This window comes from Nomascus leucogenys, chromosome 1a (assembly GCF_006542625.1).
Source record: "Nomascus leucogenys isolate Asia chromosome 1a, Asia_NLE_v1, whole genome shotgun sequence".
Classification (NCBI taxonomy): Eukaryota; Metazoa; Chordata; class Mammalia; order Primates; family Hylobatidae; genus Nomascus; species Nomascus leucogenys.
This window is the reverse complement of record NC_044381.1, coordinates 69,531,575-69,558,433: the sequence shown is the minus strand read 5'-3', so window position 1 is coordinate 69,558,433 and position 26,859 is coordinate 69,531,575. Positions and strand designations below refer to the sequence as shown.

General features: G+C 37.8%; 1 protein-coding gene across 3 annotated transcripts in view; it reads right to left on the bottom strand.

Annotated features, from left to right (window-relative positions):
* The window catches only part of STYX (serine/threonine/tyrosine interacting protein), a 60,203-nt gene that overhangs the window by 30,177 nt on the left and 3,167 nt on the right, over window positions 1-26,859 (bottom strand). For all 3 annotated transcript variants that reach the window (XR_004029645.1, XM_030810598.1, XM_030810605.1), the window contains 8 exons: window positions 15,117-15,149; window positions 13,523-13,576; window positions 9,159-9,256; window positions 3,399-3,459; window positions 2,642-2,678; window positions 2,208-2,247; window positions 2,066-2,116; window positions 226-298 (listed from right to left, as the gene is read on the bottom strand). Coding sequence is in view for 2 of the 3 variants with exons in the window: in XM_030810598.1 (XP_030666458.1) it covers window positions 226-298; window positions 2,066-2,116; window positions 2,208-2,247; window positions 2,642-2,678; window positions 3,399-3,459; window positions 9,159-9,256; window positions 13,523-13,576; window positions 15,117-15,149 (447 nt within the window). In the remaining variant the exon portion in view is untranslated. The remainder of the gene's footprint in view (window positions 1-225; window positions 299-2,065; window positions 2,117-2,207; window positions 2,248-2,641; window positions 2,679-3,398; window positions 3,460-9,158; window positions 9,257-13,522; window positions 13,577-15,116; window positions 15,150-26,859) is intronic.

Genomic DNA, 26,859 nt, shown 5'->3' with positions numbered 1-26,859 from the left:
CCAAATGCCTTGTTCTCCCAAAGTGCTGGGATTATAGGTATGAGCCACCACACCCAGCCAAGAAAATGCTTCTAAATAGAGATATAAACTTGAATAAAGGATCAAAGTAGTCAGATTATGGCAATTTTAAGTATTCACAAAGTAAATTGTACACCTAAATTACATGTACAGAAGATTTTATATCTTACTTCCGACTGCCTTAAAGAGGAAGAAAAGAGAAGCTACCTGAAGTTGATGGACAAATCCAGCGTTAGGATTAATACAAAATCTTCTTTCTTGAACATAAGCAAAAGCATCTCTGAAAACAGAAAAAGAATATTAATGTGATAGCATTATTTAATGAATTAATCATAATCACACAACTTAGCAATAGAGAGGGGTAATGAGTTATAATGGAAAAAGTATGATGAGATTAAATATCACAATTCCTTTGCTCACCAGCTATATGCTTACGGCAGCTTGCTCAACTTCTCTAAGCTCTATTTTGTCCATTGGTAAAATGAAGGGTCTAGTAACACCTACCATGGAGAACTACTATGAATAGGAGATAAGTGTAAAGTGGCCAGGTGCAGTGGCTCGTGCCTGTAACCCCATTTCTTTGAGAGGCCAACACAGGAGGACTGCTTGAAGCCAGGACTTAGAGACCAGCCTGGGCAATGTAGTCAGACCCTATCTCTACAAAAAATTTAAAAATTAGCCAGGCACAGTGATGTGGTATAGTCCCAGCTTCTTGAGAGGCTGAGGTGGGAGGATTACTTGAGCCCTCGAGTCTGAGACTACAGTCAGCTATGACTGTGCCACCACACTCCAGCCTGAGAAACAGAGGAAGACCCTGTCTCTAAAATAAATATATAAAATGTAAGCATTTTGTGCATATAGTACAAGTTCAAGCTCAAAATACTATCACTGGTTAAAGAGGTTTATTTACTTTTGTTGTTATGAGGCTTAAATTAGATAAAAGTGCCTATAATAGTACTGAGCTCATAGCACAGAGACCCAATAAATACAAGTTATTTCCAACATTCATGTTCTGACAAAATTCCAAATAATAAAAACAATATATAAAACATAAAGTCCATCAATACATGTTTAATCTTTTTTCAATTAAATATTTGTATTCAGGCTGGGTGCAGTGGCTCACCCCTGTAATACCAGCACCTTGGGAGGCCGAGGTGGGTGGATCACAAGGTCAAGAGATCGAGACCATCCTGGCCAACATGGTGAAACCCATCTCTAATAAAAATACAAAAATTAGCCGGGCGTGGTGGCATGCACCTGTAGTCCCAGCTACTAGGGAGGCTGAGGCAGGAAAATTGCTTGAATCTGGGAGGCAGAGGTTGCAGTGAACTGAGATCGTGCCACTGCACTCCAGCCTGCCAATAGAGCGAGACTCCGTCTCAAAAAAATAAAATAAATATTTGTATTCAAATAATATTCCTTTAATAGATATTTTAAGCAAAGTTTTCCATTCTAATTTAAATATAAAAGGGGACTGAAATAGAAGGAGGTATCAATGATTACTGTAAGATTTCTAATTTGTAGAACAAGAAAAACTGAGAAAGGAAATACTGTACACTGGCCAGGCTTTTGCTTTGTCTTGGGGCAAGAAGCTCATTACCACCCCCTATCTTTTAAAAAAATCTATATAGAATGCTTGGAAAAGATGATTTTTGATAAGAAAGACTATTCTGAATTGTAAATAGATGCTGCAAACAATTCCTAGGTAATTTTTCATCCAACTATTATTAAAGGAGAACATGATAAATTAGCTTTTTAAATAAGGCAAGCACTAACATTTGTGGTCAGGAGTTTTTATACTCATACTGACCAATACCCTTGTGGTAGGTAAGTAGTTTTCCATAGGATTTCCATATTAGCCTATGCATATCTATACAAGTAGATAAATTAGGTTAAGACTAACCATGGAATAAGAGCCTGCCTAATCAAACATGACTACATGAAAAATAATCAGGGGAATAAGAACTTCAAACTTCCAAACCATTCCCATTAAGCTTCATTTTAATGAGAATTTAAACTGTGGCTAGGTTTTAGGGTATTTTCTTACCTGTACTTCATTCCAAATGTTTCCATAATGTATGCAATAACAAAGGCTGCACTGAAGAGGGGAAAATAATTTTAAAAACAACCAGAAAATACAACCCATTAATTAAATGTTATAGAAAGAAAGATTATTTCTAACTTCATACCTTCTGGAGATCCCTGCATTTCCATGCACAAGAACTTTTCCTGAAAAACATGAATTTGTTATTCTAATAGAAAACACCTGAGTCAGCAGCTGAACTGTATTGAAACCACAGTAAAGTAACTCCTTCCTTATATACTATAATCACTTGGATATTTATTTTCAAATATTTACAATTTGTTATTATTAACTGTGTAGAGAATATAGCAGACTCTTATTAAAGAAATTGAAAGCTCACAGAAAATTTGAAAACAGTCTACAGGGATACTCCAGAAAGCCTATCCAAATGAAACAAGTAACTGGGAAAATACAAATTTGGGAGTAAGCTACCACATATAATTGTAACTTCCATATCCTGCATTTAAGACAAATAGCAACTAAAAAATTAACAAATAATCAAAATATAAACATTAGTTAAGGAAACGAAATATTATTTACCTCCCATTTGTAGGCTCCCATCGATAAATTCCTTAGTCTGTAGGCAAAAGACATGTGGATTAGTGTAAGCATAAAATAAATGCATATAATGAAACAAAATGAAACCTATTGAAAACAATTTCCTAATTTTACGTATAAAAATTATTTAAATTCACAAATTTCCAAAATGCTACAAAGAACTATTACAAGTCCAAAAAAATTAAAGAAGCCAAAATTTAATTTGAATCTAATACATTCACGATATGATTCCTCCAATTTCTGGAGATCATAGAAAAATTTTCTACAAATAATTCATTTCTTTTAAAAACACAATCACATAATTTTCAGTCATAGCAAAGTAAAAGTAGTAAGCTTTACAAGCACAATTAAAGGGGCTGGGCCCGGTGGCTCACACCTGTAATCCCAGCACTTTGGGAGGCTGAGGCGGGCAGATCACCTGAGGTCGGGAATTTGAGACTAGCCTGATCAACATGGAGAAACCCCGTCTCTACTAAAACTACAAAATTAGCTGGGCATGGCGGCTCATGCCTGTAATCCCACCCACTTGGGAGGCTGAGGCAGAAAAATCGCTTGAACCCGGGAGGCAGAGGTTGTGGTGAGCGAGGATTGCGCCATTGCACTCCAGCCTGGGCAACAAGAGTGAAACTGTCTCAAAAAAAAAGAAAAAAAAAAAAAAAAAAAAAAAAAAAAGAAGCACAACTAAGAAGTCAAATCATAAATAAATTTTAAGTGATATTTAAAAAATACTGGTACCTACCATAGGGAAAAAACGTATTATATTTTCAACTGGATTATCTGCAATATCCAGGACTAAATATCTGAAAATAGAGTATTTTGTGATAAGCACACTTTAAGTAAAACACTTAATTTATTTAAAAAAAATAACTCATTATTTCTTGGTAACCATGGCAAGAATGCAAAACAACTTTCAAAGTATCATATTCCCAAGAACTATGTGGTAGATTTTACATTGCTTGAAGGCACTAAAACCTGAAACACCACATTAACATCTCTGATATTTAAGTATTTAAAAAATCCATCAAGCTGGGCACAAAGGCTCATGCCTGTAATCCCAGCATTTCGGGAGGCCAAGGTGAGAGGATCACTTGAGCCCAGGGATTCGAGAACAGCCTGAGCAACAGAGGGAGACTCCATCTCTACAGAATATTAAAAAATTAGCTGGGTGTGGTGGTGTGCACCTATAGTCCCAGCTACTAAGGGGGCTGAGGTAGAATTGTGCCAGCCTGGAAGTCAAGGATATAGTAAGCTGTGATTGGGCCACTGCACTCCAGCCTGGGCAACAGAGCAAGTTTCTTATCTCGAAAATAAATACATATTTTATTTGCATATAATGAACCATCTGGTTAAAATAGAAAAATCACAAGCAGGAAGATACATTCCTCTAGATTAGAGTGGACCTAGAAATAAAGACAAAAGTACCTGTAATTGTTATGTTATTCTTTTATTTCTACCAATTTCTCTAAGACCAGAAGATTGTTCTCTAAGTGGTCCTGTGACCCCTGCTCATAAACCTACAGAGGACATTTCAGAGGAAGTCCAAAGTCTAAGAGAAGGAACAAATAAAACAGAAGGTATGGTCTATGGAACCATGAGTCAAACATTCACTGTTTGAACTAATCTTTAGTAAAGCAAAAAAAAAAAACCACAAAAACAAAACAAACAAACAAACAAAAAACTAGCTGAGAGAGCACCTGTCCTGAATTTTACACTTTACAAAATACTTAAAAGTAAGGCATTTTAAATATGTTAGCTTATTTTATTTTGTAGAAAACTTCCATTTCTAAGCATTTCTAAGACCACTGTTTATTAACACAACTATAGGCAATTAGCTAAGTTATTAAATTAGTTTTAAGAACAATTCTGCATTAAAAATTACAGTTCTTCAATGATCATTTAGGTGGTAACAACTTCAAAGAATTCAGGACTTTAATACAGAGAAGCTGAGGCTGAGCATGGTGGCTCACACTTGTAATCCCAGCACTTTGGGAGGCTGAGGCAGGTGGATTGACTAAGGTCAGGAGTTCAAGACCAGTCTGGCCAACATGGTGAAACCCTGTCTCTACTAAAAATATAAAAATTAGCCAGGCATGGTGGCGCACACCTGTAATCCCAGCTACTCAGGAGGCTAAGGCAGGAGAATCACTTAAACCAGGGAGGCAGAGGTTTGCAGTGGGTCGAAATTGTGCCACTGCACTCCAGCCTGGGTGAAAGAGCAAGACTCAGTCTCAAAAAAAAAAAAAACAACACAGAAGCTGAACCCCAGGATGGATTTCGACAATGACTGTATCCTGAAGTGATTGGGTATTCCAGTTACATAAAATAATGCTTCAGGGGAAAAATGTTAACTCAGAATGAAATTAAATATTTTAACGCATAACATTTTCAGTGTCAAGAACTACTAGTAGAACTACCAATCTCTAAGAAGCTAGTATTGTAAAAGTTTAAGGAGAAATGGTTCTTCCATTAGAATAAAGAACCTGCACCAGCAACATTATAATTTAAAACAAAAAGTCTGTACACATTAGAAATGAATAGTATGACTTTTTGGCTTTTTTATTTTTTCTTTAGTTTCACCTTATATAGTTTGATATTTTAAAATACAACATTCTCATTTTCTTTAATAATTCTATGCGTATATACATAAATACACATACACAACAGAACGATTTAAAAGGAAATATTCCAAATGTTAAAAAAAGTGTTTTCTCTAAATTGTGGAATTGTAGATGATTTAAATATTTTTCTTGTACATTCTATACCTTCCAAAGTACTTATAAAGAATAAGTGTTTCATGGCCAGGTGTGGTGGCTCATGCCTGTAACCCCAGCACTTCAGGAGGCTGTGGCAGGTGGATCGCTTAAGCTCAGGAGTTCAAGAACAGCCTGGGCAACACAGCAAAACCCCATCTCTACAAAAAATAAAAAAAAATTAGCCCGGTCCGGTGGTGTGCACCTGTGGTCCCAGCTACTTGGAATGCTGAGGCAGGAAGATTGCTTGAGCCTCGGAGGTCAAAGCTACAATGAACAGAGATCACGCAAATGCAATCCAGCCTGGGCAGCAGAGAAAGATCCTGTCTAAAAAAAAAAAAAAAAAGTATTTCTTTCATAATTATAAAAAATTCAGGCCGGGCGCAGTGGCTCACGCCTGTAATTCCAGCACTTTGGGAGGCCAAGGCAGGTGGATCACGAGGTCAGGAGTTCTAGACCAGCCTGACCAACATGGTGAAACCCCGTCTCTACTAAAAATACAAAAATTAGCTAGGTGTGGTGGTACATGCTTGTAATCTCTGCTACTCAGAAGGCTGAGGCAGGAGAATCGCCTGAACCTGGGAGGCGGAGGTTGCAGTGAACCCTGCATTCTAGCCTGGATGACAGAACGAGACTCTGTCTCAAAAAAAAAAAAAAAAAAAAAAAAAATTCAGTGTTTTGGGATATTCCTTTTTAGTAACTAGTTTTAATAAACTAAATATGGTGTAAAAAAAAAACACTACAAAAGTAAACAGTCAGCCCTCCATATCCAAGAATTTCATACCTGTGGATTCAACCGATGACCATCAAAAACATTAACAAAAAATAAGGTAAAATACAACATTAAAAATAATAAAAATAAAATCCAATACTATTCACACAGCACTTACACTGCACAAGTATTAGAAGTAATCTAGAGATGATTTAATATATATGAGAGAATGTGCACAGGTTATATGCAAATATTACACCAGTTTATATAAGGGACTTGAGCATCTGAGGATTTTGTTATCCATGAGGGTTCCTGGAGCCAATCCCCCACGGATACCAAGGGTACCATGAAAAATATGTCCCTCGGCTGAGTGTAGTGGCTCACGCCTGTAAATCCCAGCGCTTTGGGAGGCAGAGGCGGGCAGATCACAAGGTCAGGAGTTTGAGACCAGCCTGGCCAACATGGTGAAACCCCGTCTGTACTAAACATACAAAAATTAGGCCGGGTGCGGTGGCACACGCCTGTAATCCCAGTGCTTTGGGAGGCTGAGGCCGGTGGATCAAGAGGTCAGGAGTTCAAGATCAGCCTGGCCAAGATGGTGAAACCCGTCTCTACTAAAAATACAAAAAAAATTATCTGGGAGTGGTGGCGGGCGCCTATAATCTCAGCTACTTAGGAGGCTGACGCAGAGAATTGCTTAAACCTGGGAGGTGGAGGATGCAGTGAGCCGAGATCACGCCACTGCACTCCAGCCTGGGCAACAGAGCGAAACTCCGTCCAAAAAAAAATTAGCTTGGTGTGGTGGCGCATGCCTGTAACCCCAGCTACTCAAGAGGCTGAGGCAGGAGAATCACCTGAACCCAGGAGGCAGAGGTTGCAGTGAGCCAAGATCACACCGCTGCACTCCAGCCTGGGTGACAGAGTGAGACTCCACCTCAAAAAAAAAAACCAAAAAAAACCAAAAAAACAAAAAAAACGAAAGAAAAATACGTCCCTACCATCACAGGCCCTGAATTTTCCATCTTAGAAGCAATCACTATGAAGTTTCTAGCCTGTTGGTCTGGAAATTTTCTATGCATATATAAGAATAAATATACTGAATGTAGTATATATATATTTACTCAACACACTGCGAATATATACATTGTTCCACACCCTGCTTTGTTCATGTAATGCATTATCTTGGAGATCATCCCAAATCCAAACACATACATATATTTCATTCTTTTTCATGGTTACATAGTATTCTATGTTCACACAATGTATTTTAGAGTATGTATCTTGTATTTACAGATATTTATAGTTTGGTTTCATTTTAAAAATAAAGCAGAGCATTAATTTTTTTTTTTTTTTTTTGAGACAGAGTGTTGCTCTGTCGCCAGGCTGGAGTGCAGCGGGGCAATCTCGGCTCACTGAAACCTCTGCCTCCCACATTCAAGTGATTCTCCTGCCTCAGCCTCCTGAGTAGCTGGGACTACATGCACGCGCCACCATGCCCAGAAAATTTTTGTATTTTTAGTAGAGACAGGGTCTCACTGTGTTGGCCAGGAAAGTTTCACTCTCTTGACCTTGTGATCCACCCTCCTCGGCCTCCCAAAGTACTGGGATTATAGGCGTAAGCCACTGCGCCATTTTTTTTGTTTTGTTTTTTGAGACGGTGTCTTGCTGTGTCGCCCAGGCTGGAGTGCAGTGGCGTGATCTCAGCTCACTGTAACCTCTGCCTCCCGGGTTCAAGCAATTCTCCTGCCTCAGTCTCCTGAGTTGCTGGGATTACAGGCGTATGCCACCACACTCAGGTAATTTTTGTTTTAGTAGAGATGGGGTTTTGCCATGTTGGCCAGGCTGGTCTTGAACTCCTGACCTCAGGTGATCTGCCCTCCTCAGCCTCCCAAAATGCTGGGATTACAGGCGTGAGCCACCGCACTGGCCTAAGATATTTTTAACATATATACTTTTACATAGATATTGAAGGAAGAAGCTGCCTCCCAGGATAGGAGCAAGGTGGCTCGGGTTGAGAGGAGAAAAAGTAGAGTTACTTTCATTATATATGTTTACATACCCTTTCACTTTTGTACCATGTGTAATATACTCTATTTTAAAAATGAAGTTAAAATAAAGAACATTAAGAACCATTACATGCTCAACCGAACTTACAAGATAAATAAGAACATCAAATGAGATACCATTTTTACTCCATTAGACTTTGAGAAATTAAAAATGTTTCATAATTCCATCTTGGAGAGATACCAAGGGAAGAGTCACTCTCACATACTTGATAGTGGGAACGTAAACTGATACAACGCACTGGAAAACAATCTGCAACATCTATCAAAATTTAAAATGTTCATACTCTTATATCCAGCAATTCTACAAACTTGCCTTATCAATATGCTCACATATAAATTGAGTAATATGTACAATGATAGTCACTATATGCTATACATATTAGTATAAGGCCAGAAACAATCTAAATGTCTAACAGACTAATTGAATAAATTTTAGTATAGCCACACAATGGATTACAATGCAACTTAAAATGAATAAGCAGTTTGATATACATACTGATATAAACCAATCTCCAAAAAATATAAAGTAAAAAAGAAAGCCAATGTAAAAAAACAAAAGTTTATCTATAAGACTATACTCATAAATTTAACCTAACACTTGAAAACTACCCAATAAAGAGGTAACAGTAGATGCTGTTTCCCTATACCTATCCCCTAGATACTCAATTCCTTTATCCCTCAAGAGATAAAATAATGTGCACTAAAACCTATTTTTCAGTATACATTATTTTTAAATTCTTTTTTATTTTTACTTTCCCAGAAACTTCTTGACAACATACACTCTTTTGAACCTTTAGAATTCTGCATCATGGGCATAAATTATTTAAGTATTTTAAGTAAAATTTATTTTAAAAAACTATGTTCTATATGACCCATCTTTACAAACTAGATATGTACAGAAACAACTGATGGTACAAAACCTGAAATGAAACTTCATTAAGTGTTTTACAAATCATAGCAATAATTCTTACCTAAATAACTGCTGAAAGTTTGGTTTAATAAAGTTTGCTTCAATATTTTGTCGTATGCATATTATATGGGTTATTCCATGTTTCTGTAGTATAGGTAGCTGTAAAAAAAAAAGCAGGGGGAGGACAGGAAAGATAAATATTTTAAAATATCAAACATCATCTTACTATATAACACAGATGTTTGAAAATACACAGAACCCACATCTCTGCTTAAGTCCGGGGGATTAAAGCTAATTTTATAATATACCTGAAGTGGGCAGCAAGATATTTCAATGATTCAAGATTAATACACTAATGTCTTCAAAAGGTTAACAGGGATATTTCATACCTATAATTTTAGAGCTTAATGGAACCTTTATGTAAGATGTTTGGCATAGCACCTGGGACACACAGCAAGTGTTTAATAAATGGTAGTTATATATATTGACTGCAATCTTTATTCTTCAGAGAGGACTACTAAGACATAAAACAGTTACATTACCAAATACTTGGACATCACTGACCTAGTTAACAGCAGTACTGGAACCCAAATCTCTAGACAACTCCTTGCCTCTCCTGGTATACTTTAAGAGTCAGAATTAATTTACATACTTCACAGAATCTAATTAACCTTTCACCATTTAAAAATTTTCCTGAAGTTAAAAATGGCAACTTCAATGACATATTATATTCAATACAGGTTGAGTATCCCTTATCTAAAATGCTGGTCCCAAGACAGGACCAAAAGTGTTTCAGATTTCAAATTTTGAAATATTTGCATATACATACTGAGATGTCTTGGGGATGGGATCCAAGTTTAAACACAAAATTCATTTATGTTTCACACACACCATATACATATATTCTGAACGTAATTTCATACAGTCATTTGGTGCGTGAAACAAAATTTTGACAGTGACCCATTACATGGGGTCAGGTGTGGAATTCACTTGTGCTGTCATGCTGACACTCAAAAAGTTTCACTTTGGAGCATTTCAGATTTTTCAGATTAGGGATACTCAACCTGTAGTGCTTTTGGCTCCATACTTAAAGCAATTTAACATGACAATTCTAGAAATTACCAAATAATAAGTTTTCATTTGCTAGTGATAAGGTTTGAGTTTATAGATGTTTTTTATTACCTAGAGCATTAAGTTCCATGACAGAAGAGATTACTTGTTCACTGATACACAGTATGTGTAAAATATATAATACAATTCACTTAAGTATCAAGTATGTATAACTAGGTAAGTTGTCCAATAATTACCTGTTCAATAAATGAACAAGTCACGATGGCATGAGAATCAGATAACCTTGAATTTCCCGACACATTCAGTTTTAAATCCTATATATTTAATTCCCATTTTCTGCATTTTAAATAGTACAAAACAGTAGCACTAATAATTCATGAGCAAAGTAAAAAAAAATAATTTATATGTGTTATGAACTAAATGTTTGCATCACCTCAAATTCATATGTTGAAATCCTTACCCCCAAGATGTGATGGTGGAGTCTCTGGGAGATAATCAGTTTTAGATTGAGGTCATGAGAGTAGAAACCTCCGTGACAGGATTGTACCTTTGTAAGAAGAGGCAAGAACTCGTTCTCTTGGCCGTGTGAGGATACAGCAAGAAGGGAGGGATCTGCAAGCCAGCAAGAGGGTCCTCACCAGAGCGGGACCATGACTGTGGACTTTCCAGCCTCCAGAACTCAGAGAAATAATCGTCTGTTGTTTAAGCCACCCTGTCTATGGTATTTTGTTTGAGCAGCCTGAGCTAAGACAATATAATTTGCAAGTTTTAAGTGTTAATTTCTGCAGCAAGTTTTATGTCAGCATAGATTAGAATTCAATTATCTTTGTATTTCTTGAGTGTAACCTGAGTAAGGGAAAGTGAGATAAGCATTTGGTAAGATTAATAATTAACCAGTGTTCTATATTGAGATTTGTGCCAATTGCCACAACAAATTCAACATTAAGTCCTTTGTTTACACTTGATGTCTATGAAGTTTTCTTATCTACTTTATGAATGTGAGAAAGTACAAGACGATGCACATAATTATGTATAAGTATGCTTAAACAAGTTTTGAAGGCCCATTAGACTACTACTAAGTAAAAATAAACTATCAAAATAGAGCCCTAACGTAACAGCGAATAGATTTTGTACTTTTCAAAGGCAGATCTGCAATTACTTTTGCACCAACCTAATATAAAGCAAATTATGACCTTACCTCACATTTAAAAACAGTAGAAAAACTTTACAAATAGTTTACTAGTTACAAAGGCCCTAAATTTTTCCCTTTTAAACTGTATTTGAATTTAATAAAAAGATATACTTAAGTAAATGTGGCCAGGCACGGGGGTCATGCCTGTAATCCCAGTGCTTTGGGAGGCCAAGGTAGGAGGATCACTTCAAGCCAGGAATTTGAGACTAGCCTGGGCAACACAGCCAGACTCCACCTCTACAAAAACTTTGAGAATTAAGCCAGGCGTGGTGGTGTGTGCCTGTAGTCCTGGCTACTTGGGAGCCTAAGGCGGGAAGACAGCTTGAGCCCAGGAGTTTGAGGTTACAGTGAGCTATAAGAGTGCGCCACCGTACTCCAGCCTGGGTAACAGAGCGAGACCCCACTCCTCTCCCACAAAATAATAACAATAAATGAGTGTTTAAAAAGGAGTTTATCCATTTAGGTTTATCTCCATTATTATTTTTTGTTGTTGTTTTTAGATAATTGTATGAAAAGAAATATGGGCTATATTATGGTTACCTAGGGTGGGAAATAAACTGCCATAGAGGCTTTTCCTGTCTAATAAGACCATGGTGACATTTCAAGAAAAGAAGTTTTGAAGAACTAGACCTTTTTGTGTGTGTGTTTTTGTTTCGTTTTGAGACAAAGTCTCACTCCATCAACCAGGCTGGAGTACAGTGGTGGTTATGTTGGCTCACTGCAACTTCTACCTCCCAGGTTCAAGCAATTCTCATGCCTCGGCCTCACGAGTAGCTGGGATTACAGATGTGTACCACCATAACCAGCTAATTTTTGTATTTTTAGTAGAGACACGGTTTTGCCATGTTGGCCAGGCTGGTCTTGAACTCCTGGCCTCATGTAATCCGCCTGCCTCAGCCTCCCATTGAGGAGACAGACCTTTAAACAAATACTTTAATTTAATGTGATAAATACTGTATGTATATTTATAAAGTACAGTAGGAATTTTAAAAATGTAAATTAAAACCATCTGGAAGACTAGTACTTGGTGAATAGCAAATTATAAGGACAATAACCTTGTTTACATCTGTCTTTTACAAAATAAATTACAGCTATGTCTATAGTTACCTGCCCTATCCTTTCCCTAGTACTTGTTTTTACTAACTCCCTATCTTTCCAACTAAGCAAAAATCAAGATGACCAGGTGTACTCTTAGCCATGTCTCAACCGTCAAAAAAACCTTCCAGTTTCAAAATTAATGACCTTTTAAAACCGGTTAAATTCCTAAGAACATCAAATTAAATTACGGAGATATCAAACACAATTTAAGTATACTGACTTCTGAACAGGCAAAGTATTGGGGAAAGACATCTGTGATATGTTCCACGTTGTAACTCAGAGAATTAGTAGCACTGAATCTTTTAGAAGTGGCAAGAACATTGCTATATTAATTAAAATGAGATCTACCTATTTTAACTGCAACTAAGTCTATTAAAGTTTGACTATGTAGAATATCTATACAGATTGAATATCCCTTATCTAAAATGCCGGGGACCGGAAATATTTCAGAGTTTGGATTTGTTTGTTTTGCCTATTTGCATTATACTTATAACTGAGCATCCCTAATCCAAAAATCCGAAATCTGAAATACTCCAATGAGGATTTCCTTCGAGTGACATACTGGTGCTCAAAACGTTTCAAATTTCAGATCAGGGATACCAACCAGCTCTCTGAAGTCTGGCTGGCAAAACAGAACTAAGGTGAATCACTTTCAATTAACACACACAGTCTTACCCTTGATAAGGAAGGTTTAACTAAACATCGAAATTCCTTATTTAGGGCTTTAACTATATCTCATATTGTTCTGAAGCTATGATTAGCAATTACAGATGTCTAGTATTTTAGAAAGTAAATAAGTTATTAAAGGTCAGTTATTTGGTAAATTTTTCAAACATACAAATTTCATGAGGAATAAACAAAAACTCTGTGATTTGTGGTGAAACACTTGAGAACTACTGGTCTAGTAAAATAGGGAAAGAGGAAGGTACTCCAGCGTGACAATTACTGTTAACAGACAGTATTTGTGGATGCTCCCTAAAATAAAACTCTTTACTACTAAAAAACTTACCCAAGAAAAGTTGGTTAATAAAAGTCTCTCTTGATGAATCTAACAAAGTTCATACCTTGCTTTTCATAGCAGATGAATATGGGCCTAAGAACAATCCAGGTAAAATTTCCTAGAAAAAAAAAAATTTGAGGTATTTACCATCAGCAGTTTAAATCTATAAGACTATATAAATAAGACAAACCTTATTTGGCCAAATCAAAAGCAGCACAAGATACAACAAGATTGGAACTATTATCTACTTTTTTAATCTTTTTTTTTTTTTCTTTAAAAAATAGTGACGAAGTCTCACTATGTTGCCCAGGCTGATAAGGAACTCCTGGGCTCAAGCGATCCTTCTGCCTCAGCCTCCCAAACGGCTGGAATTACAGACGTGAACTCCTGTGCCCGACCTAAAACTATTATCTATAGTTAACAGAAGCAAATTATTACTGTAACATAAAAATCCCAAATTCAAATATTTGCCAGTTGACAAAATTTCAACAATTTAAATATGTACCTTCCAGATGCTGAATTCAAATTTATTCTATGTAAATTCAATATAGAAAGCTTTCAGTCTGGATATATCACACCCTAGATACTAACAGTAACTTTATAGTTGAGTTCTATAAGTAATAATTATTTGTATATAAAACTGATTTCTCCCACCAGGCTTTTGTGGGCAGAAATTACATTTAGTTATCTTTGCATTCCTCATAGCACCAAGTAAAATGCCTCAAAGGTACTCACATATTTTTTCAAAGTGAATTTTCATTAAGAGAGAAAAGTAACAGATTTTTAGAAGTCATGAGATTCCCAAGAACAAGATACTGCTTAATCCTGGGGCAAACAGACTTGACGGTAAATGGTATGAAATGCAAAAGAAAATGAACTGCTATGAGGGTTAGCTATCATTTAATTCATTCCAAACTGAAAGTATTCAATTTGATCTTCTAAAAGACTTAATTATGGAAGTTGATTAAAAATCAGACACAAAATGAACAATGCTTATTTGTTGTACAGTCAACTCTCCCTAACTTATCTAGACAGAGAAAGCAAACTGCTTTCAAAAGGAATACAAGGAAAGTATCCAATTTTTCATGTGAGGAAAAAGAAAGTGACTCATTGGCCAGGCGCGGTGGCTCATGCCTGTAATCCCAGCACTTTGGGAGGCCGAGGTGGGTGGATCATCTGCGGTCGGTGGATCACCTGAGGTCAGGAGTGTGAGACCAGCCTGACCAACATGGAGAAACCCCGTTTCTACTAAAATACAAAATTAGCCGGGCGTGGTGCCGCATGCCTGTAATCCCAGGTACTCAGGAGGCTGAGGCAGGAAAATCGCTTGAACCCAGGTGGCGGAGGATGCGGTAAGCCGAGATCGTGCCATTGCACTCCAGCCTGGGCAACAAGAGTGAAACTCTGTTTCAAAAAAAAAAACCAAGAGAAAGTGACTCATTAAGCACATACACCTATTACTACGTTCCTCTTTCTAATCTAATTTCCCATCTTTTTAAGATCCAAGATTAACCTTAAATATTTAAAATAATTCATTATTTAAAATACATAATGATGAACCTACAGATCATGAATCAGCAGGTCTCAAATCCTATAAACTAAGGTTCTTATTATAATAATAACACGGGTTGGTTTGAACAAAGAAAAGGTTGCCATACCTGCATCTCTCGTCTCATAGGGTAGGTCCACTCCTTTAAAAGGGAAGGAAAACATAAGAATAAAAGTAGGTAACATTTAAAAAGTCACCCAATTAAAGGCTGAAGATGTGACATACAAGTACGTAGATTTTTTAAAGGTATATTATACTTTAAGAACATTTTATTAAAATAGCAGACTTGGTTTCACAAACATCTGAAAATTGAAGTGACAAGAAACAAAGCTTAAGGCATTCTTTAAATAACTAGGCTTCCAGAATTATTATGTTACTTCATATAATGGATGAAATTGCTCATTAAACTTTAGAATACATATTCCAGAAGATTCTCCCAAAACTGATCTTCTAAGTCAGAGATGTCAATAGATTTTTTTTGTTTCTCATGCCAACTCTAATCAACTGACAGTAGATACCTAAAACATTGTGTGGTCCAAGACAGGAAGAAGAGTACCTGATCAACAAATAATATCTGAAATGGATAAAAGAAGAATGCTATGTCATACGTACTTGCCATCTCTGATCTAAAATGCCAAATGCTTATCAAAGAGCCTTTCTTTCATCTCACTTGGGCCTAACATTCTTGTCTAGCTCAATTATTTTAACACATATCACAAAACATAAGAGACTTCATTTTGTCTTTGGAATGCAGACCAATATAAAGTAGTTGTAAAACAACACAAAATGTCAATGGTAAAAGATAAAAAATATCTTAAAAGTTAGAAAAAGAGAAAAGTAATTATAGTGAATTGAAATGAAGAATCGAAATAGACTAAAAGGCCAGGCTCTGTGGCTCATGCCTGTTATCTCAGCACTTTGGGATGCCGAGGCAAGGCAGATTGCTTGAGCTCGGGAGTTTGAGACCAGCCTGGGAAACAGGGTGAAACCCCTTCTCTATTAAAAACACACAAAAAATTAGTTGGGCATGGTGGAGCCTGCCTGTAATCCCATCTACACAGGAGGCTGAGGTGGGAAGATCGCTTGAGCCTGGGAGGCAGAGGTTGCAATGAGCTGAGATCACCCCACCACTCCAGCGTGGGTGACAGACTGAGACTCTAAAAAAAAAAAATTATAGTATAGATAGTCCTCATTTGTCAGTGGGTTGATTGCATTCCAAAAGTTTCTAAGTTGGTTGCTTAAAACTCAGAATTATTACTAGTAATTAGTTTTCTGAAGTAGTCTGGAAAATATTTTTTTAACCATTTTGAAATAATTTTAGGATTATAGAAAAGCTGCAAAAATAGTACAAGGAATTCCATTTACCCTTCACCCAGATTCTCCAAGTCAGAAAAGTTTTTTTTTTTTTTTTTTTTTTTTTGAGACTGAGTCTTGCACTGTCGTCCAGGCTGAGGTGCAGTGGCAGGATCTTGGCTCAATGCAAGCTCCATCTCCTGGGTTCACGCCATTCTCCTGCCTCAGCCTCCCAAGTAGCTGGGACTACAGGCGCCCACCACCAGGCCAGAATTTTTTTGTGTGCTTTTAGTACAGACGGGGTTTCACCGTGTTAGCCAAGATGGTCTCGATCTCCTGACCTCGTGATCTGCCCGCCTCGGGCTCCCAAAGTGCTAGGATTTCGGGAGTGAGCCACTGCCCCCGGCCCAGAAAAGTATTTTTAACACAGTAGGTAGAAATGGTATACATCTATAATGAAAAGAGAGAATAATAAACCTACAATGAGAGACAGGTTTTTTTTTAACTAAGAGAAACAGAAAACATTTTTGTTTTTAATCTTGAAAACTATTCTCAGCAATATAGTAGTAGACTATAAAACCCGAGTAATGACAGTTTAAAAAAATAAGCCGGGCGCTGTGGCTCACACCTGTAATCCCAGCACTTTGGGAGGCTGAGGCAGGTGGATCACCTGAGGTCAGGAGTTTGAGACCAGCCTGGCCAACATGGTGAAACTCTGTCTCTACTAAAAATACAAAAATTAGCCGGGCATGGTGGCGGGAGCCTGTAATCCCAGCTACTTGGGAGGCGGAGGCAGGAGAATCACTTGAACCTGGAAGCAGAGGTTGCAGTGAGCTGAGATCGTGGCATTGCACTCCAGCCTGGGCAACAACAGTGAAACTCCATCTCAAAAAAAAAAAAAAAAACAAAAGATTCATAGCAATCAATCAGAAGGAGGCCAGTTATCCCGAGCCAGCATAAGGAAGTCCCCTGTGTTATAACACTCTAAAGAAACTAACTTTGAAACGACCAATCCACTTTTTGTTTCATTTCTGCTTTATTTAGCTAGATTTTGCCTATAAATCCAACTTCCTCTGCTCAGCACACTGAAATGCCTTTTCTAAATCTTTTGATGACACATTGCCTGATTCATGAACCACTAATAAAAGCCAGTTAGATTTTTAAGCTAAATTTGTTGTAATTTTGTCTTTTGACACAGGGTAGGCCTATGTTTGGCTTTACTAGATACTGCCAAAAGTTTTCCAAAACCACTGTACACTCCCACCAGCAATGTATGGGACTTCTAGTTGTTCTACATCTTCACTATGGCCTTATTTTAAGTGGAAATGTATTTGTAAACTAAGACAAAGTCTATGATCTGCTCAAAGTCGAACTCAGATCAAGACCAAAAAGCTAGAACTCCCAAAGGCAACATCCTCAGTGAAAGATAAACTAGGGAAGGAAAAAAAAAAAAACAAAAACTCAACTCATCCCACAGAAGTGAGTATACTCTTGTCTTTCCTAGCTTTGGCTCTGGGTAGGTATTGGTAGTGGTGGAGTGGGGTCTTCCTAATCACAATCTGGCATCCACTCAAGTTTGGGGTTGGAATTCAATTACTTTTGTGAGACCAAGTGAGAATTTAATGTAAGTGGTCCTGGGTAGATTGCATCCCTGGATTCCTGGAAGAAGCAAATGCATATTCTCTAGAAAAACACACCTTAAACCTAGATCAGAAATAATTCACACAGATAAAGTCCCAACAAGCTCACAATCAAAAACTAATTTAAAAACAGGAAATGAGCCACCACAGGAAGCAGAAACAACTGAGTTACACTTACAAAACTGCAGATATTATAAGCAATAACGAAAAATATAAAAAATTTAAAGAAATTACAGTATCAAAATATGACCAAAGACTAAGAAATTGATTTTTAAAAACACAGAATATGTAGAAATAAGAAGTATAATTGAAATTAAAGATCAGTGAATAGGCCAGGTGCGGTGGCTTATGCCTGTAAATTATCAAGCACTCTGGCAGACAGAGGTAAGTGGATCACTTGAGCCCAGAAGTTTGAGACCAGCTTGGGCAACATGGTGAAACCCTGTCTCTACTAAAAATATAAAAATTAGCCAGGCATGGAGGTGGCATGCCTGTAGTCCCAGCTACTCGGGAGGCTGAGGCAGGAGAGTTGCTTGAATCTGGGAGGTGGAAATTGCAGTGAGCCGAGATTGCACCACTACACTCCAGCCTGAGTGACAGAGTGAGACTCCATCTCTCTCTCTCTCTCTCTCTCTCTCTCACACACACACACACACACACACACACACACATGAAACTCAAAAGTAAAATCAAAAGATATCATTACATACCATTAGAATGGTTAAAGTAAAAAAAAATTGACAACACCAAATGCTGGTGATGATGTGGAGCAACTGGGACTCTCATACATTGCTGGTGGGAATGTAAAATGAAATGGTAAACATACACCTACCCTATTATAATATCTAGCCATTCCACTCCTGGGCTTTACCAAAAAAAAAAAAAATATATATATATATATATAAACATATATCCACATATATATATATATAAAAACATATATCCACACAAAGACTTGTACATGAATATTTATAGCAGCTTTATTTATTGTAGTCTCAAAGAACTCAAATGTCTATGGTCTCTTCATACAAAGGAATAGTACTCAGGGATAAGTCTATGAAGTACTCATAAACACAACAACATGGATGAATTTCATTGACACTATGCTCAGTGAAGAAAGCCACACACAAAAGAGTCCATTTGCATGATTCCACTTGTATCAAGTTCAAGAGCAAGGAAAACCAATCTATGTTGATAGAAATCCGGTTTCCTATTGTGGAATGGGAGAGGAAATGCCTGGAAATAGATGTAACCTTCTATGCTAATAGAATGTTCGTGTATCTTGATGGGGCGGATTACATTAGTGTATGTTTATCAAAACTCAATGAATTGCACACTTACTATTTGTACATTACACTATATAAATTTTATCTTTATTGATCAACTAGACAAAAGACAGATTACATACAAAAGAAGGACAATCAGATGGACACTGACTTCTCAATTGCATGAATAGAAGCCAGAGGACACGAATAATTCATACAAAGTGGCAGGACAAAAATAACTGTTAATTAAGAATATACGCTCAGAAAAATATCTTTAAAGAAAAAAAGTTAAGATGTTCTTTGAAGAAAGGATACTATCATTGTCTATTTTAGTCATAGAGAACCTAAGTAACTTGATTTTGGATCCAGATAGTCTGAATCCAGAGTTCATTCTCTTAATCAATACACTATACAGTCTTTCAATGTAAGAATGAACTTTATGGCAAACATATAGTTACAATTAAACAAATATTGGCTGCATAAAATAATGATTAATTTATGGATATTTAACAGAATAGAAATAAAGCATGTAATTTCTAAGCCAGCAATGAGGGAAACATAATTGTTTACCAGATACTTTCTTTTTTTTTTTTTTTTTTTTTTTTGAGACGGAGTCTCGCTCTGTTGCCCAGGCTGGAGTGCAATGCAGTGGCATGATCTTGGCTCACTGCAATCTCCACTTCCCAGGTTCAAGCAATTATCTGCCTCAGCCTCCCGAGTAGCTGGGATTACAAGCGCCCACCACCAAACCTGGCTAATTTTTGTATTTTTAGTAGAGATGGGGTTTCACCATCTTGGCAAGGCTGGTCTTGAACTCCTGACCTCGTGATCCACCTGCCTCGGCCTCCCAAAGTGCTGGGATTACAGGCAAGAGCCACCGCGCCCAGCCTAGATTCTCTAACTTACCAATACGTTATGGTAATCTTTTTATATATGAGTTTTTTAGCTAGGTATGGTAGCTCACACCTGTAATCCCAGCCCTTTGGAAGGCTGGGGCAGGAGGATGGCTTGAGCCCAAGTTCAAGACCAGCCTGGGCCAACATAGGGAGACCTCATCTCTACAAAAACTAAAAAATTAGCCAGGTGTGGTGGTGGTGCATGACTGAGGTCCTAGCTACTTGGGAGGCTGAGGCAGGAAGATCACTCGGGCTTGGGAGGTTGAGGCTGCAGTGAGTCATGATGGTGCCATTGCACTCCAGCCTGGGCAACAGAGACAGACCCTATCTCAAGAAAAAAAAAAAAAAGAAAGGAAAAAGAAAACAGTTTTTAAAGACTTTAGGCCAAAGACTCTTTTTAGTCATGGTACCCCTAATGATAAGCACAGTGTCTGACATAGAATAAGCAGAAAATAGATGCATTTCAGAGATCTACTGCACTAAATGCTATTGATTTTTTTCTTTTTAAAAGATTCTCAAGTAGTCTAACAGCCAGCCTTATCTTCCTGAAGCAACTTGTCAGAGCTGTGAGAAAGAAGAAAATCAATTAAAGAAATGTGTACTTTTGAATTTATCTAAAGTGAAATCACTAAATTTTGTGTAATTAAAGAAAAAAAAACAGGGCAACAAATATCAAGGAATGGTGTACATATATTCTGGGAAATACTTGTGTAAGGGAAGGAAGGCTTTCCCTCTACCGTTAGGATTCGATAACAGTCTATGAAATAAACTAAATGGAGAAAAGGTATACAAATTTATTATGTGTATGGGAGTATCACAGGAAAGAAAAGTGAATACCAAAAAAAAAAAAAAAAAAACCAGTGATATTTTTAAAAAGTATATACCAAAAACAAATAAACAAAAAAAATCAGTGACATTTAAAACCAGTCTATGAAATAAACTAAAAGGAGAAAAGGTATACAAATTTATTATGTGCATGGGGGTATCACAGGAAAGAAAAGTGTATACAAAAAAGAACAAAACAGTGATATTTAGGAGCTTATATACCCTTTATATAGGATGGGGGTAGGGGTATATAGGCATTTTAGAAGAATAATTCTGGAGAAAGATAAATGGGCCCTTAGAATAATAATAGATGATACTTTGTGACAGTTTGTCTGGGTGTAGTGCTGACTTTTACTCTCCTCTTCAGTGATAAGAGATAATCTTCTCTGGTTGATCAAACTCCCTAGGAGCAAATTGAGCTTCTTTTGGAGGATCTGTCCTTAGGTAGGTAACAGGAGTTCAGAGAAAGTCTTTCTTTGCATTTGCTACTTTGCAAGTGTTTCCAACTTAAAGTAATCAATATACCAAGGTGTCATATTTTGGAGTGGCATTTCCTCAACACCTTCGTTTGGCAATATGCCAAAAGACACTCAAAACCACTGAAGTATCAATTTTATCAAAAAAATTCTTTAGGGAGAAACAGTATTTTCACTGGTTACTAATTTAAACAATTTTTATATTAAAACAGACAGGCACATATGGGATAGAATGCAAAATTTACCTGAACCTTTTAGCAAAACAAGAGGCTTCAAAGAAATTTTGAGCTTTCCATAAGGTTATATGTAATACAACATGAAAGACTCTCTTGAGATATATATATATATATGGAAGATATTATAAGAGAGAAAAGCAAGCTGTATAGTAGGAGGGAATGAAAAATTATTCCTAGTCACAGGACAGATAAGAAGCCTTCTTCAGAGAACATTAGTAATTACTGCAATAGGTATGGATCCTTTAAAACCTAGAAAGCTTTCTCTCACAGAAAAGTTCATTTGGAACTACTCCTGGTGTTATCATCAGATGCTGATCTCAGAATCCACCTTCTTTGCTGCCCTAACCCAGATTACCACCTACAGAACAAATCTTAAACCTGCCTGTCGGCCGGGCGCAGTGGCTCACGCCTGTAATCCCAGCACTTTGGGAGGCCGAGGCAGGCGGATCACAGAGTCAGGAGATCGAGACCATCCTGGCTAACACGGTGACACCCCGTCTCTACTAAAAATACAAAAAATTGGCCGGGCATGGTGGCAGGAGCCTGTAGTCCCAGCTACCCGGGAGGCTGACGCAGGAGAATGGCGTGAACCCAGGAGGTGGAGTTTGCAGTGAGCCGAGATCGCTCCACTGCACTCCAACCTGTTAAAAAACAAACAAACAAAAAAAAACCCCTGCCTGTCCATGGATCCTACTAACCAAGATTTTAAGTCTGAATGCTCATAGTCTTCTTCTACCACATATCCATCTGTCTGAACACGTGTCTAATAACCAAGTCTTGCCGCTATCACACTTAATTCTTAATCTCAGCCTGCTCACACTACTCCTGAAATCTATCATTTTAGAAACCGTGGTATTAATGGAGGCATCTCCATATCACCACCAATGATCTATTTTAAACTACTACTGTAATTAATTTGTAGAAATCAATTTCCCAAACCTTATGAGTAGCCAAGCAGTTCAACCACATTAACCAAACCGAGACAAGCTAGATAAACCAAAATAACCCTCAAAATAACACCATGATTCTGAGATAAATTAATTCACAAGTGAAAATCTTTCAATCAACATGAGCTAGAAGGTACCACATGTTAAAACATCCTTCAGAATTATCTCCTTCCTTCCCATATAAATGATCTATAAAACTGCATTTGGATAGAAAAAAAAGTTACAAAAATGTTCAAAGACCCTCAAATAAACACATCAATGAAGGATATAGACTGTAACCATTAGATAAAATAATTGTTATATGGATTGAAATATGAAATATGAACTTTTACAAATACAGTAGTCCCCCCTTATCCGCAGGGGATACGTTCATACGTTTGAGGATAGTGCCGAATCCTATATACACAATACTAAAATAGAATACAAATTGTACATAGGTTGGAGGTGGGGGGCAACAGTTTGGGGAAGAAAAAAAACATCAGAATACTAGACTTGCACTGGGACATTCCACAAAACAGAAAAGTTAGTATTGCAGTTTCTCTCCTACAAAAAATAGGTAAATCCCTCCAAAGTGCTTTTCCTTTAATTCCCACACCAAGCTTGATCTTTGCTTAAACCAAAGGAGAAAAGAAAATGTTTCACTCAAATAAAAAGAGAGGATGGGCAGGGACTAGAGGGGCAGAAGAGTACTCAAGATATTTTCTAAACCAGCAATTTTTAAACCTGACTGCACATTAGAATCATCTTGCTTCATTCAGATAAATTAAACTACAATAAGTGCTGGTAGGGTCCAGGCATCAGTATTTTTAAAAAATTCCTTACTCTACAGTAAGGGTTAAAAAGCACCATTCTAAATAAAAGAGCTAGAAAAGGAATCCTCAGTCAGGTGTGTTAAGTAATTCCTATCTTTGATCCTGTACTACGGGATTCACAAGAAAAATGGAAAGGGAAACATGGAAAGTTGCTAAACTGCAATGGAAATAAATATTTCATTTTCTATCAGAAGAGAAGATAAAACATTAACTTTTAAATTATAAAACCAACAGCCCCAGCTACAACCAATTTGCTTAAAAATTGGTACTATCAGCTGCTCCTTCTTCCTAATATCTAAGCTCTCTTATGAAAGGTTCAGTCTAAATGGAAAATAGACAATGACCAAAAATTGTAAGTGTTACAAAGGTAGTATTAAAGTACCAAGTGCTATAGTACCTGGGGAATTGAACCAGTCTAGAGGATGAGGAAAGGAGTTAGAGAAACTGGCAAACAGGAAAAGCTTCTCTGAAGAAATGTTGCCTGAAGTGGGTTCTAACCCAAGGGTAAGCAGTTAATTAGGTGAGGGTAAGGAAGGTGCTGGCGGCCAAGGCAGGAGAAAATAGCAAACATAAAGGCCCTGAGGGCGGGGGTGGGGGGTGGAAATTAAAGCATTCCAGGAACTGACAGAAGATAAATATGGCTAGGGCTTACAGAGAAAGGAGCAAGAAGAGTAGCTCATAATGAGGTTAGAGAGGTATGCAGATGCCAGACCATACAGGACCCTGGAAATGTCAAGGGTTTAAACTTCATCTTCAAAACAATGGAAATTCATGAAAAACTTTTAAACAAAAAAAGTAACAATCTTTTCGCAAACGGACTGATCTATACTAAATTTTTGTTAGCACTGTCCTATACAAATACCAATATTTCAAGAAATGTGAAAGTAATATTCTTGTAGAGGTGACAGAATCATCAAACTATCATAGCTTGATCACATTAATATTAAAAGCATTCACTGAACTCTGCTTGAATCCGTTTTTATTAAATTTGGTCTGTAATTTGGCTTTCCAGGTAGTGCTCTCTACGTCAAAGAAACAATGCTGGGTGATCACTCTAACTACTTAAGACCATTTGACACTTTACATTAACTCACTGGAGATTAGAAAATTAACAGTGCTTATTAGTCAGTTTATTATGAATAACTATACGCTCCTATTTAATAGTTTATTTATGTGGCCCCTATGTATAGCTTTATCAGCCCAGAAAGTACCCTCTACCTGTGGAAATGTTCCTACGGTTTTGGTGGGAGGGCTACTAACAATAAACTTCACTCCTCTAGCCAAGGAATTAGGGATAGGACCTAGATTGGGCCCCTCATTGTATCTGCCCTTTCCTGGCTACAGTGACTGATCCAAAGTGTGGGAACATGACCTAAATTGGGCGATTCCTCTAGATTTCAAACACAGAAGCTGGAAGTGTTCAGTTTTATTCCTCAATAATCAAGCTCATAAAGGTGTGACCCCAGATGGCCAAGCTTCACATTTTGGAAAAGCCAGAGAGAAAGCAGAGACTCTGAGAGAAAGTAGAGATAAGAAATCATGAGAGACAAAGGCAGTTCTGAAGTTTTATAATACCTAGGTTTGGTCAAATCCTTGAAACTAGCTGCATCACTACCCTTCTGGATTTAATTACGTTTTTTGTTTTTTTTTTTGAGATGGAGTCTCGCTCTGTCTCCCAGACTGGAGTGCAGTGGCGCGATCTCGGCTCACTGCAAGCTCCGCCTCCCGGGTTCACGCCATTCTCCTGCCTCAGCCTCCCAAGTAGCTGGGACTACAGGCGCCCGCCACCAAACCTGGCTAATTTTTTTTTTGTATATTTTTAGTAGAGACGGGGTTTTACCGTGTTAGCCAGGATGGTCATGATCTCCTGACCTCGTGATCCGTCTGCCTCGGCCTCCCAAAGTGCTGGGATTACAGGTGTGAGCCACCGTGCCCGGCCGGATTTAATTACTTCTTTTTCTTAAGTTCGTTTTTGTTGCTTGCAACCAAAAGATACCAAACATGCAATATTATGAAACATGGAATGAATTGGCTTTCAGCAGACAATACCTGCATCATTATCCACTAGCTTTAAGCATTACCTCTGTCCTTCTGATACAATATGAAATACATGGTCTTTCTCTCCAGTTCCTGTCACAGTCCTCCTAAAACTCTTGGAATTTTCTAATAGGAGTGTCTTTGGTTATTTATGAGCCACTTATTTTGATCAAACCTGACTATGCTAATGAAGTGATTTAGGGTGGGGCCAGTCACCAGAAAGACCATGTGACAAGAGGGTTGAACTCTCAGCCTCACACACACACACACGTCTATGGGAGGGGATGGAGATGAAGTTCTACAAAAACCGTTGAATAAGATTTGTTGAGCTTATGGATGAAAACACTGGAGGTGCTAGTGAGGCAGGTGAATAAGGTCTGGAGACAGGGAATCTAAGGCTGTTTCACCCCGACTTCCCAGAACTAACTTGAAGGGAAAACCCTAACTTTCCACGCCTAAGTAACAAAAGGACCAGAGGCTACTCCTGTTGCAAACGACCTACCTTTTCTGCACAGTAGACGGGAAATCGGCTGTCCTCAACAAATCAGACTGATTGCGGGTGGAATCTTCGTTTGCAACTTTGTAACTTCACTCTAGCCACTGAATGGTCGCTGTCCACAACCAAGCGGACTGATGGGAGTGGGGGGTCTGGCAACCAATCAGACCGATTGCAAGCCACCTCTTCATTTACATGAGGTGAGCATGGAGTGGCCAATGGGAAACTTCTAGGGGGTATTTGGACCCAAGAAGATTCAGTAAAGCGGCGGGGGTGGGGTGGGGTTGGGAGGGGGAGTGCTGCTAGGGCGGCTCCCACACTGTGGAGTGTACTTTGTTTTCAATAAATCCCTGCTTTTGTTCTTTTGTTGATTCATTCTCTTTGCTTGGAGTTTTGTCCAATTCTTTGTTCAAAACGCCAGGAACCTGGACAACTTGCAATCCTGACTCTACTGGTGACACTGGGATGGTGGTGTGCCCCTTCCCCCATACCTTGCCCTATTCATCTCTTCCTTCTGGCTGTTCACTGATCTTTTGTAATATCCTTTATAATAAACCCGTAAATGTACTTCCCTGAGTCCTGTAAGCCACTCTAGCAAGTTAACTGAACCAACGAGGGAGTAACGGGAACCCTGATTTACAGTCAGAGTGTATAGGTGACAACCTACTACTTGTGATTACCATCTGAGGTTGGGGACAGCCTTGTGGGACCGAGCCATTAACCTGTGGGATCTGACTAACTTCAGGTACGTATGTGTCAGAATTGAATTATGGGACATTCAGTTCATGCCTGCTGGAAAACTGCTTGGTATGGAAAAACCCCCACACATCTGGTAGCATAGAAAAAGAATGTGTTTTCAACAGTCCCACACAGAAAAGACAGGTATATATTCCCTGCAAGAATTTATCAGTTTTGCAGGAATAAGGCAT